General features: G+C 49.3%; 1 protein-coding gene across 4 annotated transcripts in view; it reads right to left on the bottom strand.

Annotated features, from left to right (window-relative positions):
• ALS2CL (ALS2 C-terminal like) overlaps positions 1-13,505 on the bottom strand; it is a 197,958-nt gene that overhangs the window by 64,629 nt on the left and 119,824 nt on the right. For all 4 annotated transcript variants that reach the window (XM_075315852.1, XM_075315853.1, XM_075315854.1 and 1 more), the window contains 5 exons: positions 5,979-6,098; positions 5,193-5,269; positions 4,956-5,022; positions 3,460-3,656; positions 3,144-3,209 (listed from right to left, as the gene is read on the bottom strand). In XM_075315852.1, the coding sequence (XP_075171967.1) occupies positions 3,144-3,209; positions 3,460-3,656; positions 4,956-5,022; positions 5,193-5,269; positions 5,979-6,098 (527 nt within the window). The remainder of the gene's footprint in view (positions 1-3,143; positions 3,210-3,459; positions 3,657-4,955; positions 5,023-5,192; positions 5,270-5,978; positions 6,099-13,505) is intronic.

Below are 13,505 nucleotides of genomic sequence, written 5' to 3'. Positions count from 1 at the left end.
CGAGGAGGCAGACGCCAGGAGACAATGCTATAGAACGAGCTTCTAATGCTCGGATAAGGGACGGTGCAGAGCCCCGAGGAGGCAGACGCCAGGAGACAATGCTATGGAGTGAGCTTCTAATGCTCGGATAAGGGACAGTGCAGAGCCCCGAGGAGGCAGACGCCAGGAGACAATGCTATAGAGCGAGCTTCTAATGCTCGGATAAGGGACAGAGAAGAGCCCCGAGGAGGCAGACGCCAGGAGACAATGCTATAGAGCGAGATTCTAATGCTCGGATATGGGGCGATGCAGAGCCCCGAGGAGGCATACGCCGGGAGACAATGCTATAGAGCGAGCTTCTAATGCTCGGATAAGGGACGGTGCAGAGCCCCGAGGAGGCAGATGCCAGGAGACAATGCTATAGAGCGAGCTTCTAATGCTCGTATAAGGGACGATGCAAAGCCCCGAGGAGGCAGACGCCAGGAGACAATGCTATAGAGTGAGCTTCTAATGCTCGTATAAGGGACGGTGCAGAGCCCCGAGGAGGCAGATGCCAGGAGACAATGCTATAGAGTGAGCTTCTAATGCTCGTATAAGGGACGGTGCAGAGCCCCGAGGAGGCAGACGCCAGGAGACAATGCTATAGAGCGAGCTTCTAATGCTGTGATATGGGATGGTGCAGAGCCCCGAGGAGGCAGACGCCGGGAGACAATGCTATAGAGCGAGCTTCTAATGCTCGTATAAGGGACGATGCAGAGCCCCGAGGAGGCAGATGCCAGGAGACAATGCTATAGAGTGAGCTTCTAATGCTCGTATAAGGGACGGTGCAGAGCCCCGAGGAGGCAGACGCCAGGAGACAATGCTATAGAGCGAGCTTCTAATGCTCGGATAAGGGACGATGCAAAGCCCCGAGGAGGCAGACGCCAGGAGACAATGCTATAGAGCGAGCTTCTAATGCTCATATAAGGGACGGTGCAGAGCCCCGAGGAGGCAAACGCCAGGAGACAATGCTATAGAGCGAGCTTCTAATGCTCGGATAAGGGACGATGCAGAGCCCCGAGGAGGCAGACGCCGGGAGACAATGCTATAGAGCGAGCTTCTAATGCTCGGATAAGGGACGATGCAGAGCCCCGAGGAGGCAGACGCCGGGAGACAATGCTATAGAGCGAGCTTCTAATGCGGTGATATGGGACGGTGCAGAGCCCCGAGGAGGCAGATGCCGGGAGACAATGCTATGGAGTGAGCTTCTAATGCTCGGATAAGGGACAGTGCAGAGCCCCGAGGAGGCAGACGCCAGGAGACAATGCTATAGAGCGAGATTCTAATGCTCGGATAAGGGACAGTGAAGAGCCCCGAGGAGGCAGATGCCAGGAGACAATGCTATAGAGCGAGCTTCTAATGCTCGGATATGGGGCGATGCAGAGCCCCGAGGAGGCATACGCCGGGAGACAATGCTATAGAGCGAGCTTCTAATGCTCGGATAAGGGACGGTGCAGAGCCCCGAGGAGGCAGACGCCAGGAGACAATGCTATAGAGCGAGCTTCTAATGCTCGGATATGGGGCGATGCAGAGCCCCGAGGAGGCATACGCCGGGAGACAATGCTATAGAGCGAGCTTCTAATGCTCGGATAAGGGACGGTGCAGAGCCCCGAGGAGGCAGATGCCAGGAGACAATGCTATAGAGCGAGCTTCTAATGCTCGGATAAGGGACGATGCAGAGCCCCGAGGAGGCAGACGCCAGGAGACAATGCTATAGAGCGAGCTTCTAATGCTCGGATATGGGGCGATGCAGAGCCCCGAGGAGGCATACGCCGGGAGACAATGCTATAGAGCGAGCTTCTAATGCTCGGATAAGGGACGGTGCAGAGCCCCGAGGAGGCAGATGCCAGGAGACAATGCTATAGAGCGAGCTTCTAATGCTCGGATAAGGGACGATGCAGAGCCCCGAGGAGGCAGATGCCAGGAGACAATGCTATAGAGCGAGCTTCTAATGCTCGTATAAGGGACGATGCAGAGCCCCGAGGAGGCAGACGCCGGGAGACAATGCTATAGAGCGAGCTTCTAATGCTCGTATAAGGGACGATGCAGAGCCCCGAGGAGGCAGACGCCAGGAGACAATGCTATAGAGCGAGCTTCTAATGCTCGTATAAGGGACGATGCAGAGCCCCGAGGAGGCAGACGCCGGGAGACAATGCTATAGAGCGAGCTTCTAATGCTCGGATAAGGGACAGTGCAGAGCCCCGAGGAGGCAGACGCCGGGCGTCCGTCCATATCATTGCTGCGCTGCAGAGATTTGGAGAAAAGATTTTGACGACATTTTTTGAAATTCATGAAACTTCAGATTCAAATAATTTATCAACTAATCTGAAGGAATCTTGTACCTTGGCGGCTGCCATGTAAGAGATACGGCAGAGCGGAAAGATCACACGACCTCAGAAGCGGCATTGCCGGCTTCCCATAATGCCTTGCACTTACCACACTCTATAGCGCACCAGCCAGTAAGTAGTCAATGACGACTAATAGCCACTACAAAAGCCCAAGCAGGAGCAAGGAGATAGGATCTCAGAGTTATAATACACAGAATACAGATAGTGTGTGAGGAGAGGAGAAGAGATAGAAGAGATGAGCTCAGAGCGCAGTAATAGAGACATAGTACACAGAATACAGATAGTGTGTGACGAGAAGAGATAGGAGAGAGGAGCTCAGAGCGCAGTCATAAAGACACGGTACACAGAATACAGATAGTGTTTGACGAGAGGAGAAAAGCTAAGAGACAGGAGCTCAAAGCACGGTCGTAGAGACACAGTACACAGAATACAGATAGTGTGTGAGGAGAAGAGAGAAGAGACAGGAGAGAGGAGCTCAGAGCGCAGTCAAAGAGAAAGTGTACATTATACAGACAGTGTGAGGAGAGGAGACATGGGGCCACTGTAGATATTGTTATTATGGGGGCACTGTGGATATCGCTGTTATTATGGGGGCACTGTGGATATCGCTGTTATTATGGGGGCACTGTGGATATCGCTGTTATTATGGGGGCACTGTGGATATCGCTGTTATTATGGGGCCACTGTAGATATTGTTATTATGGGGGCACTGTGGATATCGCTGTTATTATGGGGGCACTGTGGCTGTCCCCTTTTTTGTATTTTGCAGTATGTTACCCGTCTTCTTGACCGAAATTGAAGTCCCCCACGTGGTTGCGTCCGTCCGCCCATTTGATCGTTCCTCTGCGGAGGGAGAACATTATAAGGTTTATTATTGTTTTCCCCATATTGTGGCCTCGGACCCTCAGTAATGCGGTGACAACCTCGGTGGTCGCCATTGCTGCTCGCTCTGGGGTTGTCAGCAGATCTCTCTCTGAGAGCCGCTGACAACCCCGTCAGGAGCAGATCTGGCGGCAGTGTCAGTTGTCAGTCTCATTCTCCAGGGAGTCCCTGATTTCGGGGGGTTCTGCGCCCTCCTGATCCGGTCACTCACTTGCCATGTGGTTTCCCCCAGGACATGTCACCCTCGTAGGCCGCGTTCTTGTATCTGCCCTCGCTCCTGTACGTGTATTTACACAGCCGAGATGTCGGGGGGTCGCTGGATTCTCCTGTTCTCCCCCATAAAGGGAAATCGCGCTCCCCCTCCAGACGCTGCCGTATCAGCTGATTCACCTTCCAGGACCACAGCACCTAAAGCCGGGGCAGCAGACGGAGCCGAGGTTAGAGGATCAGTCACTAATGAGGAGCACACTCTTAAATGGGGGGAGGCAATCACTGAGGGGGGCGGTCCAATCACTGGGGGGGGTCCAATCACTGGGGGAGGGTCCAATCACTGGGGGGGTCCAATCACTTGGGGGGTGGGCAATGACTGGGAGGGGTCCATCACTGGCGAGGGAGGAGCAATTACTGTGAGGGCCAAATCACTGGGGGGGAAGGCAATCACTGGGGTGTACAATAATTTGGGGGGTCCAATCACTGGGGAGGGGGGGCAATCACTGGGGGGACCAGTCACTAGGGGGCCAAATAACTGGGCGCCAATCACTGGGGGTGTCCAATCACTGTGGGGCATGAAATCACTGGGGGGTCCAGTCAATTGGGGTCCTATCACTGGGGGGGTCCAATCACTGTGGGGGATCAAATCACTGTGGGGGATCCAATCACTGGGGGATCCAATCACTTGAGGATCCAGTCACTTGGGGTCCAATCACTGGGGGGGTCCATTCACTGGGGGGAGTCCAATCACTGGGGGAGTCCAATCACTGGGGGAGTCCAATCACTGGGGGGGGGGTCCAATCACTGGGGGGGGGTCCAATCACTGGGGGGACCAATCACTGCGGGGGTCCAATCACTGGGGGAGTCCAATCACTGGGGGGGTCCAATCACTGGGGGGGTTCAATCACTGGGGGGGGACCAATTACTGGGGGGGTCCAATCACTGGGGGGGTCCAATCACTGGGGGGGTCCAATCACTGGGGGGGTCCAATCACTGGGATGCCCATGAATTACCAGATCGGGGATCTAAACACATCCCCTTTAAGCAGATAACATCTCCACCCCCATCCGCAGCACAGAGCGGAGACCAGCAGCGTCCAGTCAGAACAGGGCACGAAATCTGCTACAACCGCCACCTCCTGATATTGCAGTCAGTGAACGGAAACCAGTCCAGACCTAGTCCGGTGAGCTGACCACACCGATACACAGCGACAAACCTTCAGCTGTGAGCAGGACTAGCTGATGAGGAAGATCCACATTCACTGACAGCAAGCAGCAGCCCAAAAATGGTAACAAATGTAAACATATTAAGACACATCCCCAGTTCAGCATTATGGAGCTCCGAACTGTGCGATCAGTGTGTTACAATGTATCAGTGCGGTCTGGATACAATGCAACGTTCCAGCAGCTGGGAGAAGGTTTCAGTCACTGACAGCAAGCAGAGATCCTGCCTATGGGGTCCTATCAGGAAGGAGCAGCGTTCTCCACGATGCGTCACCTGATGATGCTGCTCCCTCGCAGAAACGAAAAGCTCCTCTTCTGGGGTGACGATGCGGAAGACGTGGCTGTAACAGAGAGCGAGGGTCAGTCCCGTCACGAGGCGACAACACCGGACATTCGATGGTGACTATCCTGAGGCCAGACTGGAAAGACCACTGATCGGCTGATAACAGGGAGCAATAGATTGGGGAGAGGAGCCGTTCTACAGCTGTACTGTCCCTTTAAGGATCATTACCTGTTTGGGTCAGACTTTTGCTTCACTGTGGTGTCCACCCAGACGGTCTGTAAGTCACAGATATGAGGTTCATTCCCCTTTAAGACAAAAGAGCAGCGTCAGTCACGTGATTTGCGCCTAATTTATTGTTGTGTTACATTCATGGTGCGGCCAGTAGGTGGCGCCTTGTCTTTAGAGGACAGCCTTCAGATTAAAGGACTCGTCCCCTCCTTTATGACCTGGTGTAAACGCCGCTGTTCTTTGGAGTCCGGCGTGGCGCCTCTTGTGTTCCTGCTCCTCTCTGTTCCTGAGATATGGCACTCTTTTTGCTGTAGCGTTGTTAGCCAAGTGGGCGTGGTCCACATTCTTCTTTCTGGGCGTATTCTTTGTGGACCACACCCGGTTGGCTGAAAAGGCTAGATTTATATACTGGGAATAAAGGGCCATATCTCAGGAACGGAGCGGAGCAGGAAGAAAAGGAAGGCATCGCCGGATTCAGGAGAACAGCGGCCTTTACACCATGACATAAAATTATACATTTATGGGAAGTGACGGGTCCCCTGTAATGTACGATCTGTTTTCCTCCTCCTCCTCCTCTCCTGTGTGCAGTGAATGATGGGGAGTCCCTCCGCACGTCTCATCCCAGTCTTTAGATGATCCTGGTCTCTATATTGATCTGCCCGGATCAGGCCTGGACGCTGCACTGACAATATCCGTCTCTGCCGTCACCGGTGCAGGACACAGTGTGACAACAGGCGGTAATTATTATACTATACGGCTATACATGATGGCGCTCAGTGACGTTACCTGCAGGAAAACCAGCAGATCATTGAAGAGCAGGACCCGGTCGTACCTGCCTGGCATCACCGTCACCGGAGTTTGCTTACTGTCTTCTTGTAGCCGGCGGTCAGGAGTACAAAGAGCGACCTGCAGAGTGACACAGCGGAAACCGGGGATCAGACATTCATGGTCTGCGAAAGTTACCACATATTATCTGCTATACACATGAGCATCATTATTATAATCTCAGACACAGCAGCCGCACTATATACACAGTGCATATATACTATATACAGAGTACACACAGTGCATATATACTATATACAGAGTACACACAGTGCATATATACTATATACAGAGTACACACAGTGCATATATACTATATACAGAATACACACAGTGCATATATACTATATACAGAGTGCACACAGTGCATATATACTATATACAGAATACACACAGTGCATATATACTATATACAGAGTACACACAGTGCATATATACTATATACAGAGTACACACAGTGCATATATACTATATACAGAGTGCACACAGTGCATATATACTATATACAGAATACACACAGTGCATATATACTATATACAGAGTACACACAGTGCATATATACTATATACAGAGTACACACAGTGCATATATACTATATACAGAGTGCACACAGTGCATATATACTATATACAGCGTACACACAGTGCATATATACTATATACAGAATACACACAGTGCATATATACTATATACAGAATACACACAGTGCATATATACTATATACAGAATACACACAGTGCATATATACTATATACAGAGTACACACAGTGCATATATACTATATACAGAATACGCACAGTGCATATATACTATATACAGAGCACACACAGTGCATATATACTATATACAGAGTACACACAGTGCATATATACTATATACAGAATACACACAGTGCATATATACTATATACAGAGTGCACACAGTGCATATATACTATATACAGAATACACACAGTGCATATATACTATATACAGAGTACACACAGTGCATATATACTATATACAGAGTACACACAGTGCATATATACTATATACAGAGTGCACACAGTGCATATATACTATATACAGAGTACACACAGTGCATATATACTATATACAGAATACACGCAGTGCATATATACTATATACAGAGTACACACAGTGCATATATACTATATACAGAATACACGCAGTGCATATATACTATATACAGAGTACACACAGTGCATATATACTATATACAGTTAGGTCCAGAAATCTTTGGCCAGTGACACAATTTTGGCGAGTTGGGCTCTGCATGCCACCACATTGGATTTGAAATGAAACCTCTACAACAGAATTCAAGTGCAGATTGTAACGTTTAATTTGAAAGTTTGAACAAAAATATCTGATAGAAATTGTAGGAATTGTCACATTTCTTTACAAACACTCCACATTTTAGGAGGTCAAAAGTAATTGGACAAATAAACCAAACCCAAACAAAATATTTTTATTTTCAATATTTTGTTGCAAATCCTTTGGAGGCAATCACTGCCTTAAGTCTGGAACCCATGGACATCAAACGCTGGGTTTCCTCCTTCTTAATGCTTTGCCAGGCCTTTACAGCCGCAGCCTTCAGGTCTTGCTTGTTTGTGGGTCTTTCCGTCTTAAGTCTGGATTTGAGCAAGTGAAATGCATGCTCAATTGGGTTAAGATCTGGTGATTGACTTGGCCATTGCAGAATGTTCCACTTTTTTGCACTCATGAACTCCTGGGTAGCTTTGGCTGTATGCTTGGGGTCATTGTCCATCTGTACTATGAAGCGCCGTCCGATCAACTTTGCGGCATTTGGCTGAATCTGGGCTGAAAGTATATCCCGGTACACTTCAGAATTCATCCGGCTACTCTTGTCTGCTGTTATGTCATCAATAAACACAAGTGACCCAGTGCCATTGAAAGCCATGTATGCCCATGCCATCACGTTGCCTCCACCATGTTTTACAGAGGATGTGGTGTGCCTTGGATCATGTGCCGTTCCCTTTCTTCTCCAGTCTTTTTTCTTCCCATCATTCTGGTACAGGTTGATCTTTGTCTCATCTGTCCATAGAATACTTTTCCAGAACTGAGCTGGCTTCATGAGGTGTTTTTCAGCAAATGTAACTCTGGCCTGTCTATTTTTGGAATTGATGAATGGTTTGCATCTAGATGTGAACCCTTTGTATTTACTTTCATGGAGTCTTCTCTTTACTGTTGACTTAGAGACAGATACACCTACTTCACTGAGAGTGTTCTGGACTTCAGTTGATGTTGTGAACGGGTTCTTCTTCACCAAAGAAAGTATGCGGCGATCATCCACCACTGTTGTCATCCGTGGACGCCCAGGCCTTTTTGAGTTCCCAAGCTCACCAGTCAATTCCTTTTTTCTCAGAATGTACCCGACTGTTGATTTTGCTACTCCAAGCATGTCTGCTATCTCTCAGATGGATTTTTTCTTTTTTTTCAGCCTCAGGATGTTCTGCTTCACCTCAATTGAGAGTTCCTTAGACCGCATGTTGTCTGGTCACAGCAACAGCTTCCAAATGCAAAACCACACACCTGTAATCAACCCCAGACCTTTTAACTACTTCATTGATTACAGGTTAACGAGGGAGACGCCTTCAGAGTTAATTGCAGCCCTTAGAGTCCCTTGTCCAATTACTTTTGGTCCCTTGAAAAAGAGGGGGCTTTGCATTACAGAGCTATGATTCCTAAACCCTTTCTCCGATTTGGATGTGAAAACTCTCATATTGCAGCTGGGAGTGTGCACTTTCAGCCCATATTATATATATAATTGTATTTCTGAACATGTTTTTGTAAACAGCTAAAATAACAAAACTTGTGTCACTGTCTAAATATTTCTGGCCCTGACTGTATATACTATATATAGAGCACACAAAGTGCATATATACTATATACAGAGTACACACAGTGCATATATACTATATACAGAATACACACAGTGCATATATACTATATACAGAGTGCACACAGTGCATATATACTATATACAGAGCACACACAGTGCATATATACTATATACAGAGTACACACAGTGCATATATACTATATACAGAGTACACACAGTGCATATATACTATATACAGAGTACACACAGTGCATATATACTATATACAGAGTACACACAGTGCATATATACTATATACAGAGTACACACAGTGCATATATACTATATACAGAGCGCACAGAGTGCATATATACTATATACAGAGCGCACACAGTGCATATATACTATATACAGAGTACACACAGTGCATATATACTATATACAGAGTACACACAGTGCATATATACTATATACAGAGTACATACAGTGCATATATACTATATAAAGAATACACACAGTGCATATATACTATATACAGAGTGCACACAGTGCATATATACTATATACAGAGCACACACAGTGCATATATACTATATACAGAGTACACACAGTGCATATATACTATATACAGAGTACACACAGTGCATATATACTATATACAGAGTACACACAGTGCATATATACTATATACAGAGCACACACAGTGCATATATACTATATACAGAGCGCACACAGTGCATATATACTATATACAGAGTACACACAGTGCATATATACTATATACAGAGTACACACAGTGCATATATACTATATACAGAGTACATACAGTGCATATATACTATATACAGAATACACACAGTGCATATATACTATATACAGAGTGCACACAGTGCATATATACTATATACAGAGCACACACAGTGCATATATACTATATACAGAGCACACATAGTGCATATATACTATATACAGAGTACACACAGTGCATATATACTATATACAGAGTACACACAGTGCATATATACTATATACAGAGTACACACAGTGCATATATACAGAGTACACACAGTGCATATATACTATATACAGAGTACACACAGTGCTTATATACTATATACAGAGTACACACAGTGCATATATACTATATACAGAGTACACAGAGTGCATATATACAGAGTACACACAGTGCATGTATACTATATACAGAGTACACACAGTGCATATATACTATATACAGAGTACACACAGTGCATATATACTATATACAGAGTACACACAGTGCATATATACTATATACAGAGCGCACACAGTGCATATATACTATATACAGAGCACACACAGTGCATATATACTATATACAGAGCACACACAGTGCATATTGTCACGCTTCCCGGTCCCCGTGCTCCGCTGTCCGGTCCCCGTGGCCCGCTCCCCGGTTCCCGGCGGCGTCCCCTGCTCACCACTCCGGCCCCGGCCTCCTCTTCCTCGCCTGCGCCCTCCATGTGTCCTGCTCCCCGCTCCCGGCGCCCCTCTGCGACGAGGGACACTCAGCCGGGCACTCCTGCTTCCTCTACATCGCTCCCTGGACTGGCTTCTGGCACACGGGCCTCGCGCATGCACATTAGGGCGCGCGCGCGGTCATTGACCCTCTCTTAAAGGGCCAGCACCTAGAAACAGGAAATTGCATAGACAGGTACAGGGTATGTTAGGATTCTCCTTCCTGGTGGGCGGGGCCTGTTCTACGTGTATAGTAAGCTAGGAGTTCAGGTCCCCGTATTGCTGTGTCCAGTATTAACCCCTGTCTGTCTCGCAGAGCCTGTCCTGCCACGCCAGCCGGTCCTGACCAAGTCCGTTCCAGTACTACTGACGGTGACTTCGGCGGAAGTTCCACCACCTCTGCAGCTCCGCCAGTCTCCAGTCCCTGGCTCCGTTTGGTGGACCCGTCCCCTCGCTCAGCAGGTTCCGGATTCCGCCTGACCCTACAACCCGGCCTCGGACCCTGAGCCTCGTCACCCGGACTACCATCTAGAACTCCGAGTTCTCAGCGACATCTACTTTCCAGCTCTCCTACGGACTGTCTTGCTTCCAATAGTGCTTCGGCTGCCGTGCATCAAGACCCTCTGGCGGGGTGACCGGCCTGGCTGCCTCACCAAGGGAACCGGTGTACGGTCCAGTGTTTCCACCACCCGGACGTAACAGCTAGAACAGGCCATGGATCCCGCCGAAGCACTAGCGGCCCAGCTGGGCAACTTGCAGCAGGAACTCGGGCGACAGCGCGAGACCCAGTCCCGCATGCTGGCCTTCATGTCCTCGGTGGATGTCCGTCTGAACACGCTGCAAGCAACTGCCACGTCCCTGGCATCTCAGGCTTCTACAGCACAGTCCACGGCCGCAGTTCCCGTGGCGGCTTCCTCGGAAGCTGCTAAACTCCGCTTGGCCTCTCCACCCCGATATGCCGGAGATCCTAAGACCTGCAGAGGATTCTTGAATCAGTGCTCCCTCCACTTTAAGCTGCTTCCGCACCTGTTTGCCTCCGACCAAGCCAAGGTGACATTTGTGATGTCCCATCTGGAGGGAGAAGCACTGGCCTGGATGAACCCTTTATGGGAGAAGGAGGATCCGGTAACCACCAACATCCAGGAATTCCTGCAGGCTTTTCGTATTACCTTTGACGAGCCCGGACACACCTTCGCGTCCGCCTCATCGCTCCTCAGGCTACGTCAGGGGACTATGACGGTGGGCCAATATGCTATCCGCTTCCGCACCTTGGCCTCAGAATTAGGGTGGAACAATGAGGCCCTAACCGCCGCCTTCTGGGAGGGACTCTCGGGCCGTATTAAGGATGAGCTGGCTGGTCGTGACGTGCCTTCCACCCTGGATGCCCTGATCGCTCTAGCGACCCGAGTGGATCTTCGCTTTCAGGAACGATCCAAAGAGGTGTCCCGCAAGAGGCGTCCGATACGGCACTCCTCCCCAACACTGAAGTCCATCGCTCCCCAGTCGGCGTCACCTGGCGCTTCTACCTACGAGCCCATGCAGATTGACCGCCTGAGGCAGTCTGAGCAACGCAGAGCAGAACAACTAGCAAAGGGTCTCTGCTTCTACTGCGGAGATGGCACACACCTGCTACGCTCCTGTCCCGAGAAGCCGGGAAACTCCAAAGCCTAGGCTTGGTAGGAGAGGCCACCCTAGGTGCTGGGACTCTCTCAGACTCCGTTACATTGACTGTTCAAGTGACTACAGAAGAGACCCGGTTCACGGCAGAGGCATATCTCGATTCCGGAGCAGCAGGCAACTTCATCCAGCAGGCCACGGTGGATAAGTACCAGGTGCCTGTTCTCCCACTAGAAAAACCGCTGGTGATCGCCTCTGTAGATGGGAGACCCCTCTCTGACACCGTCTCGTTGACCACCAAGCCTGTGGAATTACGGATCGGTGCCCTGCACACCGAAAATATCACCTTCTACGTCCTCCCGCGCATGTCTCATCAGATCCTTCTGGGACTCCCGTGGTTACAGGCACACGAACCGTCGGTCAGCTGGAGTACAGGTGAAATTACCTGATGGGGCTCCTCGTGTCACGAGAGATGCCTGAAATCCATACAGCCCATCCGACGACCTCCGGTTCCAGAGTCTCTACCAGGACTGCCTTCTGCCTACTGGTCCTTCACGGACGTGTTTGATAAAAAGGAGTCAGAGGTACTACCGCCTCATCGTCCCTACGACTGTGCCATCGACTTACTGCCGGGAACTACGCCTCCTAGAGGAAGGATATACCCCTTGTCCCCTGCTGAAACACGGGCCATGTCTGCCTATATCACCGAGAGCCTGGCAAAGGGGTTCATTCGGAGATCCTCGTCCCCTGCCGGAGCAGGTTTTTTCTTCGTCAAGAAGAAGGAAGGTGATCTGCGCCCTTGCATTGACTACCGGGGATTAAACCAGATCACCGTAAAAAACAAATACCCTCTGCCACTCATCCCCGAACTATTCGATCGGCTCCGAGGAGCTCGTGTATTCACCAAGTTGGACCTCCGTGGGGCCTATAACCTGGTTCGCATTCGCTCTGGAGACGAATGGAAGACCGCATTCAACACTCGGGATGGGGACTACGAGTATTGTGTCATGCCCTTTGGTCTGTGTAATGCTCTGGCAGTCTTCCAAGAACTGGTGAATGACGTGTTCAGAGACCTCCTCTATGTCTGTGTCGTGGTGTATCTGGACGACATCCTGGTTTTCTCTCCGGACCTACAGACCCACAGAGAGAACGTGCAGCTAGTACTCCAAAGGCTTAGAGAGAACCGTCTGTACGCCAAGTACGAGAAGTGCGTCTTTGAAAAGTCGTCTCTTCCCTTCCTGGGTTATGTAATCTCGGACACTGGCCTGCAGATGGACCCAGAGAAAGTGTCTTCCATCCTCAACTGGCCTCCTCCTTCCGGACTGAAGGCCATCCAAATAGGAATAACGTTTGGAACACCATTCTAAGTCCGAACTGGGTGCAAAAACCTAAAAAAACATCACTATGGGGAGATAAGGTATGCACACCAGTGACTATGTAAGGGGAATACATGAAATAGCAGAAACTGCTGTGTCAATACTGACTTGAAAAATCCAATAGCTATATGCAAGAGTGAAAATGGGAAAAATGGAA

Source organism: Anomaloglossus baeobatrachus, chromosome 6 (assembly GCF_048569485.1).
Source record: "Anomaloglossus baeobatrachus isolate aAnoBae1 chromosome 6, aAnoBae1.hap1, whole genome shotgun sequence".
Taxonomy (NCBI): domain Eukaryota; kingdom Metazoa; phylum Chordata; class Amphibia; order Anura; family Aromobatidae; genus Anomaloglossus; species Anomaloglossus baeobatrachus.
The sequence above is the reverse complement of the archived record's forward strand: the minus strand, read 5'-3'. Positions and strand labels throughout refer to the sequence as shown.